General features: G+C 50.7%; 9 protein-coding genes across 9 annotated transcripts; 6 read left to right on the top strand and 3 right to left on the bottom strand.

Annotated features, from left to right (window-relative positions):
• The first annotated feature begins 982 nt into the window (after window positions 1-982).
• On the top strand, window positions 983-4561 carry STEHIDRAFT_136103 (uncharacterized protein). Its single transcript, XM_007298583.1, has 12 exons — window positions 983-1016; window positions 1072-1514; window positions 1686-1717; window positions 1902-2259; window positions 2336-2376; window positions 2457-2497; window positions 2535-2756; window positions 2945-3016; window positions 3098-3294; window positions 3355-3493; window positions 3556-4005; window positions 4080-4561. The coding sequence occupies exons 5-11, from the start codon at window positions 2343-2345 to the stop codon at window positions 3601-3603; spliced, it is 753 nt and encodes a 250-aa protein (XP_007298645.1). The 5' UTR covers window positions 983-1016; window positions 1072-1514; window positions 1686-1717; window positions 1902-2259; window positions 2336-2342; the 3' UTR covers window positions 3604-4005; window positions 4080-4561.
• Window positions 4562-6457: 1896 nt separating this feature from the next.
• On the top strand, window positions 6458-8145 carry STEHIDRAFT_47864 (uncharacterized protein; the record flags this gene model as incomplete). The annotated part of the gene is made up of 7 exons (XM_007298014.1): window positions 6458-6500; window positions 6579-6693; window positions 6767-6955; window positions 7037-7314; window positions 7390-7462; window positions 7539-7718; window positions 7776-8145. 7 exons carry the CDS (start codon window positions 6458-6460, stop codon window positions 8143-8145), a joined length of 1248 nt encoding a protein of 415 aa, XP_007298076.1.
• Window positions 8146-8675: 530 nt separating this feature from the next.
• On the bottom strand, window positions 8676-9642 carry STEHIDRAFT_164424 (uncharacterized protein; the record flags this gene model as incomplete). The annotated part of the gene is made up of 4 exons (XM_007298582.1): window positions 8676-8856; window positions 8920-9199; window positions 9267-9505; window positions 9611-9642. The coding sequence occupies 4 exons, from the start codon at window positions 9640-9642 to the stop codon at window positions 8733-8735; spliced, it is 675 nt and encodes a 224-aa protein (XP_007298644.1). The 3' UTR covers window positions 8676-8732.
• A 694-nt stretch (window positions 9643-10336) lies between these two features.
• Window positions 10337-11397, top strand: STEHIDRAFT_117161 (uncharacterized protein). Its single transcript, XM_007298581.1, is given in 4 exon segments — window positions 10337-10718; window positions 10850-11021; window positions 11094-11149; window positions 11169-11397. The coding sequence occupies 2 exon segments, from the start codon at window positions 11096-11098 to the stop codon at window positions 11337-11339; spliced, it is 225 nt and encodes a 74-aa protein (XP_007298643.1). The 5' UTR covers window positions 10337-10718; window positions 10850-11021; window positions 11094-11095; the 3' UTR covers window positions 11340-11397.
• Window positions 11398-12172: 775 nt separating this feature from the next.
• On the bottom strand, window positions 12173-12958 carry STEHIDRAFT_117160 (uncharacterized protein). The gene is made up of 4 exons (XM_007298580.1): window positions 12663-12958; window positions 12550-12612; window positions 12473-12490; window positions 12173-12420 (listed from the first exon to the last, which is right to left on the bottom strand). Exon 1 carries the CDS (start codon window positions 12865-12867, stop codon window positions 12679-12681), a length of 189 nt encoding a protein of 62 aa, XP_007298642.1. The 5' UTR covers window positions 12868-12958; the 3' UTR covers window positions 12173-12420; window positions 12473-12490; window positions 12550-12612; window positions 12663-12678.
• A 469-nt stretch (window positions 12959-13427) lies between these two features.
• STEHIDRAFT_164423 (uncharacterized protein) lies at window positions 13428-15022 on the top strand. Its single transcript, XM_007298579.1, has 6 exons — window positions 13428-13866; window positions 13922-14052; window positions 14121-14316; window positions 14370-14446; window positions 14504-14556; window positions 14619-15022. Exons 1-6 carry the CDS (start codon window positions 13773-13775, stop codon window positions 14926-14928), a joined length of 861 nt encoding a protein of 286 aa, XP_007298641.1. The 5' UTR covers window positions 13428-13772; the 3' UTR covers window positions 14929-15022.
• An 837-nt stretch (window positions 15023-15859) lies between these two features.
• On the top strand, window positions 15860-18049 carry STEHIDRAFT_164422 (uncharacterized protein; the record flags this gene model as incomplete). Its single annotated transcript, XM_007298578.1, has 7 exons — window positions 15860-16203; window positions 16302-16451; window positions 16509-16538; window positions 16598-16843; window positions 16939-17395; window positions 17470-17664; window positions 17725-18049. 6 exons carry the CDS (start codon window positions 15860-15862, stop codon window positions 17629-17631), a joined length of 1389 nt encoding a protein of 462 aa, XP_007298640.1. The 3' UTR covers window positions 17632-17664; window positions 17725-18049.
• Window positions 18050-18888: 839 nt separating this feature from the next.
• Window positions 18889-23337, top strand: STEHIDRAFT_136098 (uncharacterized protein; the record flags this gene model as incomplete). The annotated part of the gene is made up of 19 exons (XM_007298577.1): window positions 18889-18932; window positions 18991-19089; window positions 19171-19662; window positions 19738-19825; window positions 19885-19902; window positions 19964-20181; window positions 20267-20409; window positions 20476-20656; window positions 20721-20787; window positions 20862-21115; window positions 21180-21369; window positions 21428-21703; window positions 21765-21816; window positions 21880-22051; window positions 22169-22210; window positions 22769-22961; window positions 22983-23003; window positions 23076-23173; window positions 23257-23337. Exons 3-19 carry the CDS (start codon window positions 19537-19539, stop codon window positions 23335-23337), a joined length of 2220 nt encoding a protein of 739 aa, XP_007298639.1. The 5' UTR covers window positions 18889-18932; window positions 18991-19089; window positions 19171-19536.
• A 528-nt stretch (window positions 23338-23865) lies between these two features.
• On the bottom strand, window positions 23866-24977 carry STEHIDRAFT_117157 (uncharacterized protein). The gene is made up of 2 exons (XM_007298576.1): window positions 24315-24977; window positions 23866-24242 (listed from the first exon to the last, which is right to left on the bottom strand). The coding sequence occupies exons 1-2, from the start codon at window positions 24452-24454 to the stop codon at window positions 24176-24178; spliced, it is 207 nt and encodes a 68-aa protein (XP_007298638.1). The 5' UTR covers window positions 24455-24977; the 3' UTR covers window positions 23866-24175.
• Between the last annotated feature and the right edge of the window lie 2738 nt (window positions 24978-27715).

Below are 27715 nucleotides of genomic sequence, written 5' to 3'. Positions count from 1 at the left end.
CTCGCGTTCCACCGTCGCGCTCAGCGCTCGCCGTGGTTCGTTTTTATCTTCTGCGAGCCCGCCGCCGAATGATGGATGATTGACGCGCCCCTGCGCTACTTATCCATGTTTCAGAAAGGCATCACTGTCGCGTATATTCTCAGCACGGCAGAGTAACGGCCCGTCAAGTCGACTTTTTGAAAGGTGTCGGAGGCCGAATATATGTTGATAGATAGAGACGTCAATTGGATCTTCGCTGCAAGTCAGATGTCTCAACGCTCTTGGCCTTCCCTGATCATGGATTTATTCAGAAGTAGGCTAGCACGGCGTTGAGAACGGTCCGTATATTGCGGAGGCGTAGCGCTTGCTGGTCCTCGTTACGAGTAAGAATCGTGAAACACCTTCAAGCAGCGCCGCCAGCCAGCGTTTCAATATTTTTATCATCAAGTGGGGATATTTTGGGTAAAACAAACGGTGCGACGCGAATTGTCGGAGGGGCCGAGATTGTCGTCTGCCGCCTCGGTACAAGTAGTGTTTGCAATTTCTGCCCCCTGACGACATGTGGTCCCCCAACTCATCCGGAGACAAGGCTAACTCTGGCTCTTTATCACCTAGTACGGTCGACGACAGTGATCAGGTCACCTATCGACCTTCGTCGCATCAGTCAAGCCCTCCGGCGGTCTTACCCGGCTGCGAACGCGACTGACAGTGACATCTGGTATGGTCCTGTCAGGCGTCATCTAAAATAGCTCTCAATCAATGGCCTTCTTTCCGATTCACTGCGGCAGCCATCTAGCCTGTGGTGATGTCTCGGTTCATATGTATGGAGAAAATAAAAGATGTCCCTTCCGACCTGCGAGTTCAATGGGACAATTCCATAAGGGTGCACGGAACAGGACCACACAAGGCCTCAGGCACCGTCGACTCATCGTCAGTGTCGCTGTCGATCAGCGCTGGATAGTCTGAAGTACTAAGTAGTGCCAACAAGCGCAAGACGGGAAGGAAGGTATAAGCCGCTCAGAGGCAGATCTAAAACAGTTTGCAAAGCCCTCCTACTCCATGCTAACTGATGGCTAACGGTAACTTGAACAGTTGCAGCAGCCACAGGGTCTCCCGACGTGTCTCGCACCAATCTCGCGCGTCAGCATTGATTAGCGGGAGTTAGCATTGGCGCACTGGACTTGGCCCTACTTGGCCATCTTTCTGTGTCGCAACTTCGTCGCCTCTGGACTACCAGTATCCTCCCTTACGCTCCGCTCGCCCATCGTTTACCGGAGCCCTTGCCGGCCCCACTCCTATTTCTTCGCAATAATCATCTACGTGCACGCTTCTACTTGTAATCTTAAAGTTATCGTAGACTCGAAGAAAGAGGAGGACGCGGGGAAAAGGCAGGGAGGATCGGTATTCAGGTTTCTGCTTTGCCCCCGTACGTTTGTTTAAGAGGATCGAGCCATCTTTAACTATCAACAATCGCTCTCCTTCCGCGCGTTTGGAACCCGCGACATATTCCGACCTTTGCCCTGATCCTTCAAGTTGTAAGTCATTCTTTCATCACCCACTTTCTTTATTCAAACAACAGGACATCTGAGCGGCTGGCAAGCGTCTCAACGCAGTCGTCAAGATGGGCTGGAAGTCTTCTGTTGCTTTGAACACCCTTGTCCCGATGCTGACCAACCATCATTTGTTATCTCTATGTGCTCTGAAAGGATTTGTATATGGTGCATTTGGTGCTGCATGCGTGAGTGCGATTTTCCTTCTGCCTTAAGCTTTCCTGTCGGTTGCTCGTTGCCTGCTTTCCTTCTCGTGGCGTTTGGTGGCGCTCTGTGGCGTTTGTTTTAGCTTTTTCTTTTCCTTCATGGTGGTTTCAGGTCGGTGGGGCTGATACGAGGTCGATTGGACGCTGACGTTGTGGTGATTCGTAGGCCGGCGATCACACTGCATAATCCCCTGGACTTCACGGACCCTCAGTCGCTTTCGACGACGAGATGCCTGACCGCGGCTCGCGCTATCCTGACGCAGCATTACACGCTCATCGCCACCTCATTCGATATCACACGGCTGCATCCGTTCGCCACGTACCATGCATTGCATCCCGGCGAAATCAACTTCATACCACAGTGTGTTGCTGACGTGATTAGGTGTTTTATTGTTTGCGTCGTTGGCGGTGTAGATATGCTGATATCTCGCCGCTGTGGTGCAGATTCAACTGTGTAAGTATTTCATTGAGATTGGGAACACGGAGAGGGAGTATGGCGTTTGGGGAGAGATCAACGTACTTCGGTACGTTTTGATATTTTGCCCGTCACTAGACTTCGTTCGTTTACTCACTTCACCTCTTTTCTACTCGCGACCATAGATTCGCCATGACTGAACACGGCAAACGCTCGCCCATCGGGAGTAAGCATCCCTTCCCATTCTTTCTTCCACCGTCTGCTGCCCTCATAACATCTGACTCTCCCTCCCCACCTCCTTCCCAGCCCGCCGAGAAAAACTCCTTCAAGGACTGATGGCCAAAATAGTAAGAATGACGACCCAACAACAGCCCCTCGAAGTAGGAATCCCGCTCTTTCTCGCACGCCGGCGTCTTCAAAAAATCGGCCTCGGGGTCCGGAGGGGCGGGTGGACATGGAGGGGTCGATGCGTTTGACCCTCTGTTCAATCCCGGACTACAGAAACTTGCGTCGGCATTGTCCCGATCCAATCTACCTCCACCCAACCTCGACCTTATGTTTCGCAGTCTTGAGGCCATACCAAAAGCGAATAGGTCTCTCCTCGCAGTACGTACACACTCTTCACGTCAGCACCCCGGTCTCTCATCATATCTCTATTCAGCGTCTCGAAGAAATCAGTACAAATCCTTCGTCACCGAAAGCACTCGGAGACCAGATAATGCGATAGGTATAGCATCCTCACCCCATCCTTGCGTTTCCTTCTTCCTCATACCCTACCTTACTCCCTGCCGTAGATCGACGAACTCGAGCCGCCCTACACAGCCTATTGTGAACGCCTCTGCTCTGGCTTTGGTACCTGGGATTCGGTCAGATCAAATGATTGCCTTCCTACCATGCCATGCCCGCCTCTTTCTCCGTCGCCAGCCTTCTTCCAATCCCTCCGACAGGTCCCGCTCACCCTGCAGGACCATGGACGGTCGAGAACATTGCCCCCTCCGATAGAGACAGAGGATGAGGTCGTGATTGGAGGCTCGTGTCGCGGGTCGCATAATGGACATGGTGTCACACTACCACCTCCGCCGAGACCCGACCTTGCGCACGGAAGCGATTCTAGCTCGGCTCGTGGTTCCAATTCATCAATCCCGTGCATATTCATCCACTCTTGGTCGTTATTCTCTGGTTACCATTGATTGAGCGGTCATAGGGTGAGGTCGTCTGCGGATACGGGGAACACGTCTCTTCATGCTCGATCAGAACACGGCGTTCTTTCAATACCCATCTCTGATCTCGAACGCCGTTTGAGCACCGACCGATGCTTGGATATCTTCATAATGAAACCAAAGGTAGTTCATTCCTTCGCGGCTCCATGTCCCTTCCGTTCTCTGACTTCTGAGATGCGAAACAGCAAGTGAAGCTTCAGATCCGCCTTCGCTCTCTTGAAAGAGAGAAATGAGGGTTTCAGCGGTGACCTATATTCGCTTCGTGCCGCGTTCGACAGGCATAGAGGTTTCGCATCCTTGCGGGCGCATCTTCATCTTGTCAGACTTGTTCCTCACAAGCGAGCTGACACCCAGTCACGAGAGAAATCCAGACGCGGGTATGTGGCTCTTGTATCCTCCATTAACGGAGAAACATCTCAAGGTCGCGGCCGTTGACGGTCAACGTCGGTGGCTGTCTCTGCTTCCCCAATCTCTAAAAGGCTGTTGCTCAAAAGATTTTTCTTGAACAAAGGACAACGCTGTGCAGGTCACCATCGTGCGCAAGGAGAAATCGATATTCGAGTTTGAGTCTCAGCAAGTGAGAGATAGAGTGATGTCAGAGTTTTTAGAATGTATCGAGTTCGCCACTGCCAGTAGTAAGCGAAGCCAGTTCAAACTATGATTAGCGCTGACTCACTTCTTCCTTCCATCTTCCTATCCTCCATCCTAGTTGTTCCTTCGAGTAAACACCCCGTGTCATCGCTTCCTAACCTTAACGACCTTCCAAAATCTCCATCCGCACCTCCGGGTCCACCTCGAGAACCGCCACCTTCTTCCAGTTCCACACCAGATTTCCACTCTAGCAACAGCATAGCCGAAGCCCGGCACCACATCCAGACGGGGCCACCTCTCCGGTCACCAGTCTCCTCATGAGCGCTTTTCAAAATGCGAGGATCGAGTTGAGTCGGGACTCTGATCCAGTCCCACATAGCGGCGAAGGGACACCAATGTCTTCTCGTCCTGGTCGCGACTCATCGAAGCTGTCGTCGAGGAATAGGAATAGGAGGTGGAGGAGGTGGAGGAGGTGGACCGGAAGTTATGCAGCGGCATCATGGGCTCTCCTTCTTTTCCCTCGCCAAAATCTGTCCATGACACCTAGCGACTCTTGTGTCGGACGTTTGGGCTTGCAAATGACAGATGTGGTCTTGACGGCACAAGTTGTGCTCCGTTGCTTGTCCAGTGTGACTGTGTGCCTCGGTCGTTCTGCAGAACCCGCGCATGGTGGGGGGAGGCAGACAGACAGAGCGGTACCATTGATAGTGGGCGCCGGTAAGGATGATGACTGAACATATCGGGAAGATACATGCATCTGTGCGGCTGCACTGTTCTCTTTCAGTCAACATTTTCTGTTCCAATACGCTGACTGACTTGTTACCAACAGTGGCCTCTATGGTGATTCGATTCCGTTGGAGGGTGTGGGACCATCAGCCTGCCCGGAAGCTTCACGGACATCTTCTCACGCATAGCCAGGGGACTTACATCCATTGGGTTTCCTATCGTTCTGGCCCTCTCGTACCGTGTCCCTCTATCTTCTGCTCTCATACTGTATAGTGACCTGCGCAACTTTGCACTGTCATGCCCTCACATACGGCCCAACACCCGTGAGTTATACCCACAGATACCTCGAGCCATATCTGCATGATAGCGTTATGAAAGACGTCAGTATAGTCGAGATTCTTCAACGAAATAAAAAATATCCAAACATGGGTGATAAGATATGCAAAGCGACACATAAGATAGTGGCCCGGCCCGTGCCAATTGCCGATTGCCATTGAATTAAAACACCATAAAATCCCGAAAATATTAGTCTCTTGTTCACTTTCTCCACAAGTTTCGCAGGAGCATGTTTTGCACACCATGATGATCTGGAACAAAAAAATTGTGCTGCGCTACAAAACTCGCATTTTGGTAAATATTTTCTTGACATGACATGTGGACCTTCGAGAGGGGCCACAAAATCCTCGATGCAGGTAGTGTCTAGCCCCTGAGACCATCTCAGAGGACCGGACAGTCATACTGGGAAAGCTTCAACCATTTCGGAGGTGGCAGTGAGAGACGAGGCGACAGAATGTAAGTATAGTACACACAAGAGAACATCATATCATGCATGTTTCAGGGTTAGTACGAACGCAAGCCGGGCCCTCTCAGTCCTCAGCTAGTATGCTCAGGGGAGAGCATTATGAATAAACACACAGAAATCCGGAATGGCTGGAGAAGTGTAGATTATGAATGGTCGTGGCATTCAGAACGAGCATGGTCACTGCGTGGTCTGATACATGAAACATGAATCCACTGCTCTGTAAATGATGAACAGGGCTGCCAAATCCGGCAAAGTGCAGTGGCACCGTGGAACTGTGGCCAAAGCGTGGTTAGTTAAATATCGATATCCGAGATGCGTCACATAACTTCTGTGCAACATCATATCTCCTCCACACTATGAGAATTACTCTCGCAATATATGCCTGACTAGGCTGTCTGTGAATATTGAAACGAAGCCCAAGGTTGCCACAGTTGTGGCACAGTCGACGATCTATTGACTAGGAACATTAGGTAAGTACGCCTTGCAATGTCTTACCCTATGTCGTGACAAAACAGCAAGGTGGCACTCATGACACATTCATTGCGGCCTACCACCTTGATGGTCTGTGATTGCAAGGTATTCTCTTACGTCTCCAACATGCCTTGCTCAGCTTGGATTGCTTTCTTTCATGGAAGGAAGGTTGGTTTCCGTATCATCATCTAAGAATTCTCAGCAACCCCCAACACGTAGCGTCTCAGTACCCACGACTATTGTTTTCGGATGTGAATAACCCTTATTCATCTTGAAACCTCCTATTTGACCAATCTCTCTGTTCCCATGGGCTATTGTATCTTCACTTGTGATCTGCTATGTGTCGTGTCACTGGCCTATATAAGCTAACGTACCTGGCTTTGTCTTAGCAGAATCACACCGGCTTCTGCTGCACGATGTCCCTCACTCCCGAGCTCGATGATATAGTCTTGGACGAGAACGACGATGGCGAGGCTGGCCGTGCTAGTCATAGCATCATGAACCGGAATCCTACCGGAAAAAACCAGTATTCCTCTTGCCGTACGTCCCTCCGTCTATGAGTTTTTCGAGTTCTCCATGACACTTACTATGAGTGATATCTCCCTGCAAATACCATAGCACCTCCTAACGATCCAGCAGTCGCCGAGGCTCTCAAAGAGTATCATCGTCGTAACATCACTAATGCAGATACAATATCACAGCTTCTCTTGAAAGAACATGGAGTAGAGATGTCGTGAGCTTCCTTTAATGTTCTTGAGGGTCATTGGGTGGTGGCAGCTTAATCGTATGTACCACTGTGCGTATAGCGCGATCACCGTTCGCAGGCGCCGAAAGAACCTAGGTCTCATGGGGAGTGGTACCACAACGCGAACCATCCCCGACGGGCAGAAGCGTCAACTTATCTTTGATCAGATGGCCAAAGATCCCAGCCGAAACCGAGGTCCAGCAATGGTCAAGGAAGCCATTGCTAAAGATGAAGGTATCCACCTCACGCGGTAAGCCTATCCTGTGGAACCCTATGCAGAGAGTGTTTACGACCATTTTGTAAACTCATTACTATCTATATCTGTGTACAGCGATTACATCGCTGCTGAAATGCGCGCTCAAGACCCGGATGGCTTTGAGCACCGTGCACCTACCGCCAAGAAGATCCATCGTGAGCCTCTCAGCGTGCTGGGACCAAATCATGAGTGGTCCGGTGACGGACATGATAAGCTTGCAAAGATAGGGTTTCCTATCTGGGCCGTCAGAGATGTATGGTCTGGGAAGTGGCTAGGGCTCTGGGTCGTCCCAAACAACAGGTTGAAACGTGCTATCGGCTATCTCTACCTCTCCCTTGTTCATGATATGGGCGGTGCGTCCCCCTCTGGCATATTTTCAGCTCTCAGCAGATCCTGACGAAATCTTTGTTGGTTGTTTCATTTTCTAGGTATGCCTATTCAGTCCACTACCGACTGTGGTTCTGAAACAATCGAAGTATATGGTCTTGCAAATGCACTTCGGTGAGCATTCCCAGACCCATTGACTCAGACCTATTTCTGTTGTTATGAAGTCATCATCTCTGATATGTAACACCAGGGAGCTGTTCGCACCTGAGCTGGACCGGGAGGAACTACCAGCACATAGGTTCCTGCGAAGCATTCGTAACATCACGATCGAACGCGGATGGCTTCGCCTTCGTCTTCAATGGGGCGACAATATCAGAGTTTACTGGGATCAAGGCTATGCTGTCTATGATGAAAACAACCGAGACCATTAGTATGTCATTGCGCTTTGTATCTGGTCTTTGTGGCACACTTCTTCATGCATGAATAGTCTTTTGGTCCAGTGGCTGTGGCCCAAACTTATCCGGCAAGAACTTGACGAACTGAAGTCAAGGTTCAACGACCATAGAGTCCGTCGTGATTGGAAGAAGACGCATCCGTCGGGAGTATCACCAAACATTTCGTATTCCCTCCCAAAGACATATGGAGGACAAGAGAGTTTATTGCAACCGGTTGATAGAGCTGTGGTGCGCAAGCTCATGGAAGATCTCGGTGGAGAAGATCTCATAAGATTCGTATCAGTCGAGTTCGACGCACAAGCTCAGGAGGTGTTCGACACACTTGCGGTACCAAAGTTGTCTCTCGAAAATGTCTGGAATATTTTTAGTTTGATGCTTCCTCTCATGTTTGGACCACAGTAGATAATACGTAGTGTACAATTTACTTGTGTGCTACTTGTCTGGTTGAATAAAACTATCGCTTACTAGTGTGTACTTGAGAGGTAGATTGATTTTCATCGCTCACACTCATCAGCAAAATCACCCGTTCCTAAATTCTGCCTAAATCGGAAGACACGTCGAGCCGCGTAAGTCTGCCTAAATCTGCCTAAGTATCATTATGGGTCACCTCAAATGCAACCCCCGGGCTCTCTGTGTGTACTTCTTGATCCCCGACTGTTTATTGACGAAACCACTTGCATATATGGCTCCCTTGGGGTATGCATGTCAACATTGTTCTATTATCGATCTACTGTACGTACTCATACTAAGTACATTGGTAAGGATGCAAAAGTCCGTGAATGAAAAGTCAACAGCATAACAAAAGATGCTGGGGCCTGAATCGAACGTATGATGGCCCAAAAAGACCGTAAGTAAACCAGACGCGGCAGGAGATTTGCATGCATGAAATAAAGCTGTCCACAAAAACGACGTGCCTCGCCTAGTCTACCGAAGTATACATCGTGCAGCCAGCTATCCTTCCAATTCCTTCGCCATATGCCTCCTGGTCCCTATTCAGCTTCCTCTGCACCCTCCGTCCCCTCGTCCTCTTGGGGAACCACTCGCGCTCGAACGGAACTGCGTGTCCAAATGGCGTAGTGCTTCTGGGGCATATGCATTTGAACAGTACTAGCCCTGTTACGAAGAAAGAAGATCCAGTAACAATAACATGGTAGGGAAAAAGGGAACGATACACACATTGCGGCAGACTCAACGAGCTCTGAGGTGGATGTGTTTGTGTGCGATTGCGATTGTGACGAGACTTCGGTCTTCTTGCAACGGCCTGCGAAGACGGGGTGGAGGTGAGAGCTGACAGCGGATGAGGATAGTGGCTGGGGAGGGGGGACAACGACGGTGGATGAAGATGGCAGATGAGGAGCTAATGACGGTGATGAAGATGGAGTATGCCCCGTCACATGGGACGGTGTGTGATCGATATTGGGCTGGCCACCATCGGTGGTGGAGGGCTTACGGCCAGCTGGGTAGTAGAAGAGTCCTTATCCTTGGCTTGTGGACCACAGTCGTAGATATCGGTGCGAAGGGACGGCTGCGATGAGCGGAGTTGTCCTCGAACTCTGCGGATGGCTCAAAGTTGGGTCTCTTGACTGAGGCAGGGTTGTAGGAGATGGGAGTGTGTCGGTCAAGGGAGAAGGTAGCTGGGTTCGGTTCCGGGCGGGTGTATTGGTTCACTTCCCGGGTGCGCTCCTTCTTGGCGGGGTGCTTGCAGATGATGTCGGTTGAGTGGTTGTGTTTGAAGCTGGGAGTCTCGAGCTCTTCGATGCTCCTACAAGCAGAGCGATGAGTGGCGTGGGGTGGCGAGGGGGTGGCGGACAAGAGGGGGTTAACGGGGAAAGAGAAGGAAGGACGATCGATATGGAGAGGCACTCACCTGCCCTTCTCCTTGTCGAGCTTGTCGCTCATGTGTTTTGGGAGGTTCTTGAACTCGCACCATTGCCGGTATCGATGATGAGGTTTTCAAGCCGTTGGCTTGACTCAATGAAGCAGACAATCTTCATAGCACGAAGATGTTACAGAATGGTTGACCGTCCCCTGAGGCTTGACGGATACATTCAATAAAAAGAAATGAACGTACGAATGGTTTACATATCCGCCATTGTCACGAACCCATGCAGCACAGCCTTCACAGCCAGGACTTCAGCACTTGACGACTCATGCTCCCTCCTCCCTGGTTCTCTCTCCGACTCCGAGTCTTGACGTGATGATTCGGTGAATACGTCGGGCACACCAAATGCGCTACCGCAGCCGGGCATGTCGTTGATCATGCGGGAGGAGAGATCGGAATGGGCGTGGATGAGTTGGCAGCAACGTCGAGGAAGGGATGACGGGTGCTAGGCCACTGGTCACGCAGCTGGCCATTGTATCCACTGGGAGAAAAAAAAGCCGATGGAGTCGATGGGGAGGTGCTGGTGAGAGATTTTGAGGCAGTTGAGTGTACGATGGAGGTTGGTGGGAGACGAAGAAAAAGTTGCAAGGCGCGTTGTTGCCACAAGTTGAACCACATGTTTGTTTGGCCCTGTTTGGCCTGTGTTGACTTACGCGTCGCGCGCGACTTTGTCCCTCTCCGCCCTTCCTCGCTCGCACCGCACACCCTCACCATATCCACATCCTCCTTTTCTCGCTCACCCTCGCTATCCCCACCTCTTCTTTTTCTTCTGCATCTTTGCCTCGCTCTTCGTCCCTAGTGCTTCGGCAGCCTTCCAGAGCAACTAGTCACTGTCGTCGACATTCACAGTCGTCCTCTCGCCACCCTCTCACCTTCTGCTCTTCTTCCTCCCCCTTGTTCCCCACTGCATTTATATTCTCTCTTATTCATTTGCTCTCCCGCTTTGGTCTCGATTCCTTGTCTACGTGGTGCTCGCTCGCCCACACGCAACCCCTCGCGCACCCGCACACCCGCACCCACACTCATTCGGTGAAGTGGATAGTGGATGGGAGGGATGTTGGTCGATGAAATTGCAGGTTATGATGTTGACAAGGTGCGCATATAGTCCTCCCTACATACCATCTGTAACACACTCATTAATCTCGTCGCTTCTGTCTTCCTTTACAATTGGCTTGTTCACCTTCGCCCTCTCTTCATCACTCCTTCATCGTCACTCAACGATAGCCACAGCCAGCACAGCTGTCATAACAACCCCATCAATCATATGCTCCAGGACTCGGTGGCAATAGCTCGTTGTAGGCCCACATCCAGAGCAGCATCGGGAGGAGCGTCAACGGGAAGCGTATATGCTTACCCCCGCCTCCATCCGAGTACTTCCCCATCTCACTTTCTCAACGTATGTCTCTTCAACGGTTAGTTCTGTTTCCGATCAGTTAGAGGTTGACGATGTTCCGGAAACTATCCACAGCAATGCCGTCAGGAGTGCCGTTTTCCCCCTCTGAGAGCCTGACAGCATCTGGGCAAGTCACCTGGGCCGCTACAGACCATTGTCTTTTCCTTTTACGACCTCGACCTCCGCCATGCAAAGAGTGCGATGTGCTTGCTCAGTGCGAGGAGTAGTTCCTCGCATGCTCAGCTTTTCACCGCAGCCGCCTCATTTCCGCTCTTCCTACTCTTCCTCCTCTATCTCTCCCGCCGGTATGACGATGTCTGACACTTCTGACACCAGACCTGTCAATTGCTGGTAGGCTCGCGATGAAACTCGATACTTTTTCCTTAGGTCGTTTAATGGTCTCTTAGCATAGATATTTTACGATTTCCCTGGGTACGACACGGCTCCTGAATACAGTATATACAATACAGGTCTTGTCCTCTGATTCTCTCTTGTATTCGTTCAGCGCACCGCCCTTGGCTTCGCCGGTGTGATATAAATGTGCTGATTTGACAGAGAGAAAGCCGCGTAGCTTTCTACTTCAATTTCTCATATCCATCTCTTTCAGACTACCAATAATTATCGCTTTAGACCCTCAAGCATCACTAATCAATCAACCATACCTGAAAAATATGTCGTGCTCCACCCAACTCTGCCCTGACAATAGAGTTGCAAAGTCAGTGCAAGAGCCCAGCTGGAACATGTTCGAACACATTGGCCGTTTCGTGGTCTTCGTGACCAAGAGGTGGGCGGAATTGCAATTCCAGACATGGGAAGGTCCTCGGCTATTTGATTCCCACGGGGGGAGGTTGTCGTAACGTTGCCCTAAAAGGCAGGTTCGAGCAATGCGAGCGGCGGTGCAGACGCGCATGAAGCTGAGTGGCACTGTGTTGTTTGTGAGTCTGGAGAGCCGTTTATGAGCATTTCAGCTCATTTAACAGCTCAGAGCGAGTGCTTTTTGATGCAGGAAACCAAGATTGAAGTCCTCAAAGGATACTTCTGCATGAAATGATGATCATACCACAGAACGGTGCGGGCCACAATGGCGCTCTCGGATCGGCCACGCAGCCCAAAATGGTAATTCAGAAGGCACGTTACGACAACCCCCCCCTCGTGAGAATTCAGTAGCCGAATGTCCGAGCTGTGTGCCGGATTCCAATTCCGCCCACCTCTTGTTCGTGACACATTGCGCTACAGATTTCAAATGGCCGACTAATCCCAGTGCCCTTGCGCGAAGCCCAGAGAAGTACGAAGAATATAAAACACAGGAAAGAACTACAACAGGAACTGCCCTGCCGTACAGGCGTCCTAACAAGTCCAGCAAACGACTCTCCTGTTGCCGGTCAGTTTGGAGGCCGTAGAACTATGAGAAGAGTATTTAGCGTGCGCAGGTTTCTTTGAAATTAGATACATACCCTTGAGTGGGCTGCCAACTGAACAAAGAGAAGGGTAAGAATAAGGCAAGTATGAGAACATGACGTAGCCAACATACCGAACAACAAGAAACGGAAGCCTCCAAGGAAATAGAGAAATATTCACAAATCAAATGAACGCGCTGAACGGATTGTCAAAAAACGACAGCTGAAAATGGGAAGGAGAACATACTTGGAATTGGGAAAGCTTAGACCGTGTTTGTGTGCATTCTGAGGAGTCCATTGACAGAGTTGAATATCCGGTGCACACCGTAGGCAAAGCAAAAGCAGTAAAGCACAATCGCAACTCCCAGAAACCCAGCTTGTGTGCTAGTGATATCCTGCGGATAGAAGTCTCGACCCGAGGGCGAACCCCCTTGCAGTCTGTAGGAGTCCATGTGGAAGTGCCGCCGGTGGTGGTGACGATGTCAGTGCTGGTTTGAGTTCAAGTACTAGTGTGGCGAGGTAGCGTAGCGGTGTGAGTTCAAGTCGCTGGAGCTGATAGGAGGGCACATTTGTGAGCACTCAGAGAGTCACGACGGACTACGCAACAGTGTAATGTTTAGAACAGCAGCGGAGTCGGAGCAAGAGTGGAGTCACAGTGTTCCATACATGAGATTTGACAGGACCGTTTCGTTTATGCCGGGACGTCCCCATTAAACCGCAACGGTTCGAACTTCACGTGTTCCATGGAAAAACCCGAGGGCGCGTCGCGTCGTGCGCCATCAATTCCGATTCTCTCACCCTCTCTGTTCTCTGCCACCCTTCCGACATTGTTCCCTTTCACTCCACGCCACAAGACCCTCATATCCATCACGGTCGCCATAGTCGTTGTTACTAACGGCGGCGGGAGTCTCTCGCCATTCCGTACCCTCAGCTGAATCTACAAAAGCCCTGTGTGGCCAGCGCCTCTCCGCCGTCCGTCTTCGCCACCTTTCAAGACAGTCTGCTTCTTGCCACACTCACCTTCCTCCCTCCGTACGCCCGCCTTCAAACCCCCTTCTCCTACTCGCTGCACCGACTGCACTATCCAATTAGTGTGCGCACTCATCATTGGTGGCTCTCCTTTTTGGTCTCACCCTTTTGTGCCCCTCCTTGTCGTGTCGACCGTCCAATCTTCCTTGCGCAGCCCTCTCCTTTGTTATCATCTTTCCTCGCTATCCTACTGTGTAGCCCTGCTGTCATTCCAGTGTTATTCTGTATCTCTACATTCGTTTTTTTCTGGCGCCCACATTCATCGTGCTCTGTACCTCCACTCTACTCTGCACTCATCAAATACTGTCTTATCCTTCCATTGAGTCTAATGCCTACCCTGGCTCCGGTCCATGACTGCACTCTGGATGCTCTCGCTACTGTGGCACCAACAATTTCTGCAAAGTGCTTTGCTAAAGATCCCGGTATGCTTCTCGTCCTCCGCTGTTATACGTATGTGTTTTGTCTGACTACCTCCAGATGGCTGGATGGAAGGCATTGCGGAAGCTTTTGAACGGCTGTCAAGACCCAGACCACCTCACACTGTTGATAGTTCTGTTCTCCCCCTTCCGTCGTCGGGAATACAGCCCCGGGATCTTCACACACCTGAAGTACGTCCCTGCCTGTATCCTCCTATCGTTTCGTATAACTGCAAAATTGACACTATCCCTTAATTTAGCCACCAGATCTTGAACACAGTAACCTCCATCCCTTTGACAACAACACCGTTCAACATACCGTCAATGCTGAAGATCCCACGTCAAAATCACCGCTTTCACCAGCTACCCAGCCAACTACACATATACAAGGCATCGCGAAGAAGTCACGCATGTCCGAAAACATGGTGCCGCCTCCAAAATCTTCTGGACGTGGATGTACGTCTAATCCCGTTCTCTCTGAGACTCTCTACTCTAACTGTCTACTTCAGCGCAACCCTATTTCCGTGAAGACTCGACGCAACGCCGTCAAAAGCACTGTAGTCACGTGAAGACCGTGATCAATGCGGTTTGTATTGTCTACTATTCTTTCTGACCTTCCGCTTATGGATTATTGTGATGATAGTGCAACGGCCTCTGGACTACGTCTCGACCCTTTATATACCTATGGGTCGCAAGGTCCGTTTAATCTCTATTCTTTGGTGAAGGATACTCGCTGATCACTCATGTATTATTGGCAGACCAGAGTCAATTAATACCACTCAAGGAGTTCCCCACATCTACTCCTCGCCTACTTTTAACCATCCTAATCTGAAAAAGGTGACGGATAGGCTTGCCGCCGAGCTCGAGCGTGCGGTTCGTGAGCATGTTCGTGATCCAGGTTCCGAGCAGATCACTGGCATGCCGGTCGCCGATGCTGTAGCTTTGACCTATAGGAAGCAGGCTCAACATGACTCGCTTAGTGAACGAGAGGCAAGGCTTGCGGAGCGTGAGGCTGCTCTTGAGAAGGAGGTTGAGGAGTATCGCTGTCGCCTTCAAGAGACTCGTTAGTAGTCAGCTTATCCGCTTGAATTTGGCATTATCTACCATCTTATTGTTGCCTTACTGCATCCACTTTTCTTGGCCAAATAAACTCATACGACGCTTGTTCATTCTAATACTATGTGCAGTGAAGCCAAAATATCTGCACTAACCGAGTCGTTTCCGATATCGTCAAGCTCCGCTCAAAACTGTTTAGACTTATCGTTTTCATGCTCATTGAGAACCCGGTCCGTGTTCCCGTTCACCATCGCGGTTCAGCTCACACCCTCAGTCAGAGGTCATGTTGTAAAGTACTCTTTATTGGTGGTAGTGAGAGGGCCTTGGGGCTTTGGGGGAAGTTGGCCACGATGACTAGACCTCATTTCACGCCGCGGAGGATGAGTGATTTCCGCTGAATCAGTGCCTGCTTGTCCATGGTCCCGCACCACCCTCCCCACTCATCACTGGCTTTGACGGTATAGACCTCACCTTTGACGCCACAAGATCTCTTCTGCCTTGATCTTGTCCGGCTCCGTCATGACGAGTGCGCTTGTGGATAATCACGTCGGAAGCAGTGGCGCGTCTTCCGCTCCTTCCAATCGACGTGGTGTGTCTTCTGACCGGTCGACGCTATGCATGACATGGCAAAGCAGTATTTCTGACACGGCAAAGCAGTATTTCTGTTCTTAGACACCGTTCAAAGCTGTAAGACTCGTCTCGAATACGTGATTGTTCTTGGAAGCCTTCTAGTATGGCGGTTTCCAAGTCTTACTACAAAGGCTCGTGTCCGATCTGATCCCGCTCATCATCAATCCTGAATGAACAAGGGTAAGCAATTCTTCAGTGTCGTAACCTCTTCCCCACGCTCTGACATATATTAACCTTGTTGTTCCCTCTATTCGCACCTCACCCTTCTTTTTCTCAAACCCCCATCATCGTCACCTGTGTACACCCTCTCACTATGTCTCAGCGGCCTGACGGTGACAACGGCTCTCCTCACAAAGACAAAGAACCTCTAGGCAATGTCGAGCCCACCAATATGCCCACCCTCGAGGATATCGCTGAGGAAGGCGATGACAACCTCGAGGACATCGCTGAGGAAGGCGATGACAACGTGGAGCAGCCCTCGTACGCCTCCGCTGCCACCGCCCACCGCGAATCTCGCCCTCTTCCCATTCGCCCTCTTCCTATTAGACCTATTAATTCCGTAGCGGCCAGTGCCAATGCAGCCATACGCAGGCGAGCGTTTGTGGATTGGATGAGCGGGGTGTCGGACAACTGGCCTCCCCTGATGCGGCCAACGGGGTAAGGACACTTTTTCCTGTTTCCTGTTTTCTATGTTCGCCTTTGAATTGCCGTGACATGCACACGCATTGACGCTTCTAATCCGCCCTTCGTTTTAGTTCCGGTCCAACAACTAAATCGGCTAGAGTCAATGGCCCCTCTTCATCCGACGCCCAATCCCAGCGTGACGGTGAAGTAGCTCAGCCGTCGGTCTCTGTGGGGACCATATTCCCGGGCGATTCTAACTCCGACGCGGGCGGGAGCTTGTCGTAAGTCATTCCTTCTAACGTTCTTTGATCTGCTGATTCTCATGCCACGCTCCGTAGTACCCAAGGCGTGGCTGCCGGTGTCGCGTCGTAAGTATCTTCTATGCTTAAAGCTTTTCGCCTTGCTAATTATCTCGGGTTTATTTTAGGAACCAAGTCCCCAGCGGTGCCATTTTGTCCCAAAATGTTGCGATCTTGAGCACCGAGGACCCCGATGCTCCCGTCTCCGATGCTCCCGTCTCCGATACTCCGCAAGGCCACACTCCTGCCCATTTGGCACCTGGCCCCGCCCACATGCGCTATCTTCCGGCTCCTCGTCAGCCCATACCTGTTCATTCGGCTCCTGGTGCGGCCCGAGTGAGCTTGTCCACAGACTCCGGAATCCTTGAGGGCTGGTAAGCTTTTGTTCTTACTCTCACGTCCGAGTCTTCCACGTCGCTCATCATCTCTTTTTTTCTTTTGTTCCCTATTACATTCAACACTCTGACAGCCGTCATATTGTTCTACGAGAGGCTGCCGGTGAAATCGTATGGCGTCGATACGCTGAACCTCTCTTGAATCCAACCAGTGTAGATGTCGACCCCGACGACGATTCATCCTCGACCACCGCAGACCAGGAGGACGCCGCTTCTGTTGCTGCAGATGCTCCCCTCACCGATGGTGCTCTTAACGACAACACCTCTGCCTTCGGCAACCTCTCTCTCGAGGATCGCATTTTCGCCACCAACGGACGTGACCACGGCAATGTCGTCCCTGCTGCGGACACATCTCCCGCCACTGCTAACCACAATTCCCCTAACACACCGCCTCCCACGCCTGTCATATACCGTAACCCACGGGACCTTCCAGATGCCACTGCGCCCTTTGCCCACCAGAACGTGGCTGGCTATCAGGGCATTTCATTGAACATATTCGGGACTGGCCCTCCGGGAGGAACATTCTCCCTGGTAAGTCCTAGTACAGCGTTTTTCATCGCCCTTGCATTTATATCCATTACTAACGAAATACCCTCATATCTTAGACATGGGGTTCTGGACCTGCCGCCGTCGAACCTGCCGCCGCTGAACCCGCAGTCACGGTCGCTAGACCTGCCATCAATGGACCCGCTAGTATCGCATGTCCCACTATCACCAACGGCGCCAAGTCTCCGAGCGATGAGCCGAGGAACGCTAGTACACTATAGCCCGTGGTTGTGCCCGTGGATCCTTGAGAATTGGTGAGTCTGCGTAGCAGCCTACAGTACCTGATCGCAATAACACTGACACACTACCATCAGGGATGAGGCAGCACCACGATCATACTAGTAAAGGTACTCAGCGGTGTATGGGGCCTACGCATGGCTTGCTAGGAGATGCTTCGCTGACCTCGTGTGCTTCATTTCTTACGCATTTTGCATGCCTTCATTGCCGCTTTCTTGTTCCCCTTCTTGGCGTCACTCAAGAATCTTTCGTATACTCTTCTTATGCCGCGCGATTGCTTCCTTACTCGTTACTCGTCTCACCGTAACCGCTATCACACAATTCTCGTTCGACCTACCCAAAATAACCACAAAAAAGACCCCGATTCTGACACCTTCCTGTATGGGTCAATTCCTTCTCGTTGCTTATACACGCCTTTATTCTGCTCTCTTGACGCGACTCGCAAATGAATTCTGCATCGTCGCAATGTAAGCGATCCTCGATAATGCTGTCGAGGGCTTCAAGTTAGACAGCCCACGGCGCACCCAAAAGTGAGCTAATCCAGAGTGGAACGCGCACCACCACGGGCAAGTTCCCGGTCACCCGTCTCATCCAGCTCAGCCACCTGCCTTCGTTCTGTCTCTACGCCCCATAAATATATACTACCCCTCGCCCCTGCCCCCCACTGGCCCACCCTGGCCTTCAGTATATTTTTATTTCCCCCCTGTTTCTCCCTCTGGTTCATTTACGGTTTATTCTGTCACTTATTTCCTCCTGGTTTACCCACCCGCACACTCAGCGTGCCGCCACAGTCGCAGACGCGGCCGCCACACAGACGCGGTGCGCGTGTCTGAGTCCGTGGGACCAGCGCGCGTGTTGAATTTGATTTCGCAGATTTGGGCGGGGGAGAATAGCATTTGCTACGGCTACATCGGTGGTGCCACATCCTCACACATGCTCGTCAATGCACTCAACTCGCTGCTGAAGCGTGCTATAGAACTTGAACATCATAAATAAATATGTTTTTCCGATTCCGATAGGTGCCCGAAAACAGTGTTCCCATTGGCTTGCGTAAGTGATCGACGTTTCAAAAGGACGTGTCTTGGAATACCTTACAGTCGTCTTGGAGGAGGGGTGTCTTTCAAAGTTACTGATGTTCTCTATGTGTCTGTCTATCAATGACAGTGTCGATTGACAGGTCGCTATGATAGGGTCGTGTACTGCTGGGACTCTGCCTTCAGATCCCCCCCCCCCATTTCTGACATTGCAACACAGCCATCGATCCGGGCTACTGTATTTGAATTCTGTGAGTGTTATATTCCGTTTCTTCCTCTTCTTGTATTCGTTACGAATGATAGGACCAGTTTCACCTATGAATAATCATATATCAAGCCAAGATACCTTGAAACTATCCAGGAGAAGTCGGAGTGTCGATATGTCCACTATGCCCGACTCTGCTCACGGTGCGTCATAGAATTGACATCCTCCATGCCTCGCAAGACGTGGATACAATTGTGTTTCGTCTCATGGATGACATCGAGCAGCGGAGAACTCGTTTCCCTCACTCTACCCCCAACATGACCCGATGCTCGCTCGCTGCCATTCTGCAATGGGTAGTCAAACACAGCCTTCATCACTCTGGTTGCCACGTCGCAGCAAGTGGCATAAACATGTATCTTCCCTGCTTGTTGGTCTGGATGAGTGATTTTGACTTTTTTATGCCCTTCGGAAATGAATTTCAGTTCGACAACAGCTCGATATATTGCCTGGAGGCTGGCAGGGTTTTTTGGCGACCATGTTATGCTTTTGACGCGTCTCTCGTTCTCGTTCTCTGCAGAATCTCGGCGGCGGGTATATAAATCAGTGCATAATCTGAGCCTTCACCAGCATCACCACACTCTCGTAGCGCTATGGGTCACTGTCCTGGATGTCTCATGGACTTTCCTCACTTCAAACCCTCATCTCCTGACGACAACTGTCCAAAATGCATGAAACTTGTTTCCATTTCCTCTGCGGTGGATCGGAAAAAGCTGCAGGTGCGCCTTACTATTGACCATGGCTGAAACATTCTGACCCTAGCCTACATCTCTTTTCTTTACTTTCTACCACAGGACCAGCCTCAGTGCATGGGGTGTGGTGTCTCTGCGCCGTTTCTGACTCCACCTCTATGCGGGCCATGTTTGAAGTCAGGACGAGAAGGTATGGTCCACCAGTTAAACTGACTCGTGTTTACTCCTTGTTGACATTGATTTTTTTAGATGGTTCAGCGCTCCTTGGTCCGTAGTCGTCTCTCTTGCCACCCGTCATATCCTCATCTTATATATTTCTGCTCTCTAGACATTCCAGGCACCGCCGAGCTGCTCGCTCAGAACAAGACCGCCCATGAGAAGGACGCGTCACAGCACCGCATCAACACGAAGGCGGCTCAGGCAACAAGCAAGGCTACCACTATCAAGAAGCAGGTCAATGCGCAGAAGCAAGCAGCACTGGCCGGTTACGTCAATGCCACTGTGCAGCTGTGGGAATATCCTTCTGGCACAGGCTCGCCTCGCAAAGTATGTCTCTAGCTTATGATCTGTGTCTATGTAACTGTGTCTACGTATATTCCACGACTAACTATGGCACGGCACCGCTCTGTAGGTCCAACTACCGCCATTCAGTCGACACTTTGAAAGGATGACTTCGGCAGACTCGGTCTTTGATATACTGTGTAAACAGGCAAGCGAGGAATATGTCGACTCTCCTGCTCGCCAAACAGACACAGCCATCCCCTCGTTCGAACGGTGCGATGCTCATTGTGTATCGGCTTCCACTAATGTAGCTACTGACATGCTCAACCTTTGATCTAGAACGCAGGTTCGCTTCGCTATTCAGACACAAGCCCAGAATCAGACCCTCATACAGGACTCCGAGCTGAATGGCACGATTGGTGAATTGATTAATACCCTAAAGACCACGAACAGATTGTCCAAGACGGACGAAAGTAGCGGCAACATCACACTTCGCTTATATCTCTATGCCTTACGTTCGGTGTGTTGTCTTTGCTTATATTCATCAATATCCCGCGCTGATGTAGGTCTACAATATGACAAAGGGGGACGATGAGGACGAGGATGAGGAGGAGATAGCGGTCTCGAATCGCAAGCGAAAACTTCCACGTGGTGAGCCTCATACTGTCTATGCTCGCAGCATGACGCATGACGTAGTAGGCAGCTAACATGGTCTACTTGTGTAGCATCTCATGCCCCAGCCCGCCCTTCCAAAGCACCTTATCGTAGTGGATATTTACCCAGTGCCTCACTGCGTAATCTCAACATGGACAAGTATCCGTTCGATAAAGGTGTTGCTGAGTATGTCGATGGTCTGGTGGAGATCAAGGCCTCAGGCAAGCTTATTGCTACGATTCCCCGAGATTGGCAGAAGTACAAGAAAGGTGGAAAGCGTCAGGGTGGGTATATTGGCCAAGGGTTATCAAAATATGCATTCCAGGTCAGACTTCATATCGTCTTACAAGCTGTCCTACATGTTTTGATCACAGTGCCGGATAATTTAGGGACGCATAGACGGGAAGGATTATGCAATTCTCCAAATGAAGCCCATCGACAATCACTTCGGGGAGGACGATGACAATGAGACAGCCCTCCAGAATGAACTGAAGTTAATGGTGTTAGGACAGTATCTCATACAGACGTTCTACGATCGCGCAAAGTATTATGACATGGATCTTGCCAAACTAGTCCCAAGTACGTCTGCACTCTAGTGTTCTTTTGTGTTTGTAACGATGCTGACTGGGGTTCACAGAGATGACCTGGAATGCAGATGAAGCGTTCTTAGGCAAGGTCGCTGACTCTAACATTCAAAAGGGCTCCAAAGACGCAAGTGATCCAGACGAACGCTCACTCCTCTGGCCTATGTTTCTTGCGACGCCTCTGATTCCAGACAGCTATCAAGAAGTCAAGTTCTCCGGTAATGAACAGTGGGAAGGCAATTCGACTGTCGTCGGACGTGTGATCGATGCGTACGCTCACCACACCGTTCTCGACACTGCCAAGGAATATCTCTTTGTCGACCTGCAGGGTACGGCCATTTCTTCCTTGCCCGCCTCCATGCTCTGAAACTCACATGATGCATCTTGCAGGCTTCATCAATTCGAAGGGCTCTGTGATTCTCTTTGACCCTCAGGCCCATACGTACGTGACAAAGGACGTATATTGTTTGCTTACTTCTTAGGCTGATGTCGTCTTCCATGTTAGTTCCACAGGAGATAGTGGCTATTGGGACAAGGGACCCAAAATGATCGAGGAATACCTCAAGAACCATATCTGCAATTCGTACTGTAGGCAGCTTAAGCTCGATCGTGGTATACCTGGGAGAGAGGTAGATGTTGGAGAGTCCGAGAGCTTCGAGGAACCAGAGGAACCACGGGTGATTCGGGAGAAAAAAGACCTTCATCTCATCGAATAGTTCTGTCAGTTATTTAGAATGATTTCTTGAATTATCAATTTGTGTCGCTTTGCACATCTTATTGATCATTGGCAACAGTCATTTTGTTTAACGAAGAGGGAAGAGGGACACCCCATGAAGGTGGGTTACATAGATACGTGGAGATAGCAGGCCTCTAGGATGGACGATGGACGAAAGTCATACCGCACAACAATGAGATTGGAAGTCGAGTATCACGCAGCGCAAGCAATTTCCAACGTTGAGGTTTGCTAACCGCAAGAGTCGCAAAGACTAGAGCTAGAATTGTTAGGGCCAGATTGGTAGAGTTGGCATTGAGCGTGTTCTGCGTCGAGTCAGTGCCACGTGGAGTATTGTGTCACTGAGTCGTGTCGACAAAACATTTGCCAAAATACGAGTTCCATAGCGCAGCACTATTTTGTTGCTCCAGATCGTTATTATATGATAATCAATGCTCTGCAAAGATTTTGAAGAAAGTGAACATGAGGTCAATATCTTCTGGATTTTACAGTGTTTTACCCTACTCACGGTTGGGCGGAGTCTGAAGTCCGGCTGTGTCCGAGCCTACGCCACACTTACGGATTTGGATCTTCAACCAAGGACTGAGTGCTGAGGCCTGAGGCCAGAGGGCTTGGAGGTCATGAAGAATGGTATAAGTTTATTTTTCGGCAAATAAACCAGATCGTACTCCTCATAACTGGGCCCGACATCCGTGAGATCATTTATGACCGGACCCTCAACATGCTTCCCAAAACCCGATCGGCACGCCACATCGAGTCCGTACACACAAAGGGCCACAAGTTTGTTCAAGGTGAGCTAGAATCCGAGCAAGTTGAGTTAGCGTTCGAGCAAGACGAGCTCACATCCTATCAAGGTGAGCTATCATTCAATCCAGGTGAGCCAGCTTTTGGTCAAGGTGAGCAAGCACACGATGATGATCATCTGCGATGACACCTACTTCGACAAGTCTTGGTGTAGTGTCGGCCAGGGCATGCTCGCATCAACCAGATGGAGAGGGAGATGTGTAGCTATCTGGAGTGGCAATTGAATGTCGAGCCGAAGATTCTGAAGGAGTTTGAAGACAAGGTCTGTCGCGACTTCGCCGGCCCTGGGCCCTATCCTCCCATCGTCCTGCCGCAACCCGCGCCGTCACCCTTCGCCCACCCCAGTGCAAGTTCATCGACGTCGATACCTTCGTTTGGTCATCGCATGTCGCCACCCAAGCCGGTACCTGCCACCATCACCGCTAACCACACCATGTCCTCCTCATCCCCATCAATACCAGATACCCCACCATCATCCCACTTGATGTCCACCTCGCCACCCACGCCACCAGACTCGCACGCTCCTTACGATCAAGGACGTGTGAACTAAACGGGTATGGGAATGAGAGGGTCAGGCGAAAGGTACAGTGGCCGTGCAGGAGGAGAATCAGGGCTCAGGTGCGTCTCGTTCATTTTTCGAGGTAACCCCTTCTCTACCTCATCCACCACTTCAAACTCTCACCAGCTCCTCATCTACCTCCGCCGCCTCCTTTCTCCTGCCACGGGAATGCGATAGCCAGCTTCGTATATGTTGTCCTAGTATTTCCCACCATAGACCCTGCAGCTGGTAAGTCGGTTGTTTGACTAACGCGACACTGCAGTACTCACGTGAATCTACAAGAGACGCCCTCATCTCCTTCATCTCCTCGATCGCTCGTCCCCAAGCGGACGCAATGGCTGTCTCCCTCTCGTCCTCTCGTCCTACCTCATCGCCATCTTCTCCACCTCCCTCATCAACGTCCTGAAGACCACCCCCACGCACGGCACTCCTGCTCTCGCGTAACAATTTCAATGTCTCGACGTATCCGTGAGCGACCGCCTCCCGCCCTCGTCCTCCAAACCCGTCCTTGAGAACAACATTCTGCACCACATCGTCGACGATGTCGCCGGCGCCTTCGCGAACCAGACCGTATCCACTTACATGTCACTCGAGGGCTCAGAACTTCACGTCAAACGAATGGCATGATCATGATCAACGTCAGCGGGAGGCGAGACAGCCTGAGCTACGAACTCTCTGATCATGGTCGACACCGACACTACCAAGTTAACTACCAAGTTGAAGTGCGAGTTCACGAAGCTCTCCAAATGTATGAGCGGCAAGTTCAATAAATGTGAGCGCCTCTCCACGTTGACTGTTCTCCTTCCTCTTTCCCCCAAAACCGTTGACGCTGACCCCTTGTCAGTTCCTTCTCTTCGTCCCCGCTACCTGTCGCCCTTCTAACTCCTTCTCACCCACCGGCTTCCGCTCCCTGGCACCCAGCCCCGACCGCAAACCTAACGCTACTGCAAATGCATCGTCGGACCGATGCTCACTCAGACCCATCCCTCCCGCCGTGCACATCTCTCCCCTCAAATCCACCTGCAACCTCTCCTGCTCCCTCGGGCGCGAGCTCTTTACGCTCAGCACTAGCCACGCGTGCACCACCTACCTGGGTTTTGCCCTATCGTCCTCACCATCGAGGAGAGTCAAAGAGGTCATGCTTGGGGCGCTGGAGGAGAACGGGGGACGATAGTGAGGTGGTATGGGTTTGATGCGGAACATCATCATTGGTATATTCTGCGTATCCTGAAGACGTTCGAGAATCAAGAAGAAGCGCAATCCAGCAACGAATGTAGCTCATCTTCTCCTTAGACCAACTCACTCTCATCTCCTCCGCCCCATCCCAGCCAAGAAATCAACCCCAAGCCGTCCGCAGAGTTCAAGAACAGCTCTGCCCGTCGCAGCCATCCCTCCCCACAGACATCCACGGCCAACGTTGACTCCGCCTCGAATCTGCCAGACGTCAATGACAAGGACTGTCTTCTCACCCAGCGAGATCTCGAGCCTTTCACCGCCGTCGACGGTGGCCAGCCCATTACTGACGATTATAATGTCTCGCTTCGCTTCCCGTCTGTATTTGCTCTTTTATATCCATCTCCTCCTGTGACGGACGGTATGACGTTCTTGAAGGTGTGCGTGGCAATTCTGGCTTCGACTTGTCCATTCTCCGACCCATGATACTTTCTCTTGATGAAATCCTCGAAGAATATGTTGTCCTCGTTAGCGCCACGTGCAGCGACTTATTTAAACATTGTCGCATGCTAGGGAGGCGGAGGGTAGTATGGCAGATAGATGTCGACAGCGGCTTTGCATCAGCCATGACCAGGAGACCAGCCTCGACGGAGATGATTATAGGTGTCGGTGTTAAACGGGGCATCGTGAGCGTGTAACTGAATAATGGTTTCACTATGTGTGCAACCATTGAGGACACTGACCATCTCACCGCCTCTTCCCCTTTGTTCTTTGTCACCTCTGTGATGCGATTACTGTATCAACCTTGCCTTGTATTTAGAGAAAAGCAGATCACGACTATTTCAACATGTGTATCTGAAGTGGGTCATGTACATATGTGCAGTAGCAGTGTGAGAATGAAAAGTTAAACAAACAAACAAACCGAGCTCAGCACTGCTTGGAAGTCGCATTCCCCGCTGCTAGGCAGATTTAGGTGCGTTCAGGCAGCTCTTCGGCGAGCGCCACCGCAGCGACGCGACTTCTAGTTTAAGCAGATTTTAAAACGGGGTGTTTTGCTGATGGTAGAGAGTATCGGGGGGTCATGTCACTAGAAAAGTTGAACTATGGTGACTATGGTGACGAGAGGACGAAGGGGGGTGAAGCAGTTGCCCCCAATACGCGTTCAAGTACACAAGTTATCATCTCTCATAGAATTGTAATAGCCTGAAGCTTCAGCAAAACCGCATCGGTCTGATCCGGTCTATCGCGTCTAGCCCATGACGCTCTGGGGTGGTATCCCGATAAGAGGATTCTCTACTGATAACAGACTTGCGTAGGATGCGCGGTTTCTAGCACTAGACACGAGATAGAGCTCACAGAGCTCGTTTTTTTTTGTTTACACAAATAGAGCTGTAGATAAGATACATGATTGTATTTGACGACAGGCAGATATCCACTACCACCATGGCACAAGCGCGCTACAAAAGGGCTGCGGGAATGATGTCTAGTACTACATGTAAGTACGGAGCACGGAGTCAAGACTACCGGCCCACCATATCCTTCGACGGACTCTCACCAAGTTCCAACTAGAAAGCACTTCGAACGCCGGACTTGTGTCCCGATGTCCTCGAACGCGGAAAAGAGAACGTTGCGTGCATCGACGGGAAGTGAGGGAATGATTAGAAGGAAGAGGAGACGAGCACCGCGACAGGTAGGCTGACCATCGGCTGCTGCCGTGAATCATCAACATCACGTGAAGCTTCAGGGCAAGCATTCCACCAAGGACGCGACTTGGCCACATTGATGCTTTCTCTTGTTTCCCTATCGCTTTCTTGCTCTCGCTCACTTGCCCATCGCGCTTGGGCACCCTCAAACACTTTCAGCCTCTCGCATTTGACGACTGAGTTACTACTCTTTAACCTTTTCTATCCGGCAATCTCACATATCGTTTGGACCTCGTAAGCTCCACTTTCCAGGCGTCGATGCTCGAAGGAAGCAGGATGTTGGAGATATATGAGGTATGCCAACATTGCTCCAATATCTTGGGTTGTTTGACACTGACTTGCATCCGATGCCTTGGTATACACGAGGATGTTGTGTGTAAGGTATGCATCGCTCGCGGTCTTGTCCTCGCATCTAGTCGTCTCCGCTTTCCACTGGACGTTGTTCTCGGGCGTTGTACTACTTGGTCCAACCCCATCTCCATTATTCTTTGGCATACCTTATTTATTTCACAATCTTACTCTAGACACGTCGTAACGGCTGTTTCTTCTAGCCATCGCTGCTGAGAACGGTACTAAATAGGCTCTTATCTGTTCATGGCACCGACTCTCGCCTACTCTCTCACGCTACTACCAACCTCAGCCGGCCTTTACCAGTGCAGTATGGTATATATATATATATATAGGATTTACACAGCGTGTACTGAGAGGCAAAGATGAACCGTGCAATGTGGCTTACGCTCCGCGAATACATCATATGCTCAGAAGCTTGGCCCTCTACAGAGCCTATATATCTCTATGAACTCTCGTGGCTCTATTGGCTCTATGTGCTTAGAGCGGGTAGACCCGAATAGACCCGATAGGGATATACGGTTTTACTGATTTAAATGTCGAGGGGGTGGAGTGAAGACTGTGAAGTAGAGAAGTTGTGAGTTGGTTGTGAGTCAGAAACAAATTGAAACATGACTTGTCGACTCTCGGAAGCGGAAGTCAACTTTCACCAAACAAGGTCAAACATACAGAGGTACACGCGTCCAATCGTGTCCAAGTCCAATCGTGTCCAAATTCGTCTAAGGATGCCTGAGGCATTGGAGATGCACGCGCGACTTAGCACTTTAGTAATAGGGGAATCACAGGTCAGTATGATGCACATCATGTATATCGAAAACCTAGTTGGCTTCAATCGATTTTTCCCAGGCCGCTCCTCCAGAAGGACACCGCCTCTTAGATCTACTGGCACCCCCTCATCGAGACTCACTAGGTGAGTTTCACCACACGTCAGCAACGCAGGCAGGATGCTCTTTTCCTTGTACACAGACAGTTAATGTCTATTCGTTTAGATAACCCGTTCCTTCGTCCTGGGGTCTATCAA

The sequence above is a fragment of the Stereum hirsutum genome, assembly GCF_000264905.1.
Source record: "Stereum hirsutum FP-91666 SS1 unplaced genomic scaffold STEHIscaffold_1, whole genome shotgun sequence".
NCBI lineage: Eukaryota > Fungi > Basidiomycota > Agaricomycetes > Russulales > Stereaceae > Stereum > Stereum hirsutum.
The sequence above is the reverse complement of the archived record's forward strand: the minus strand, read 5'-3'. Positions and strand labels throughout refer to the sequence as shown.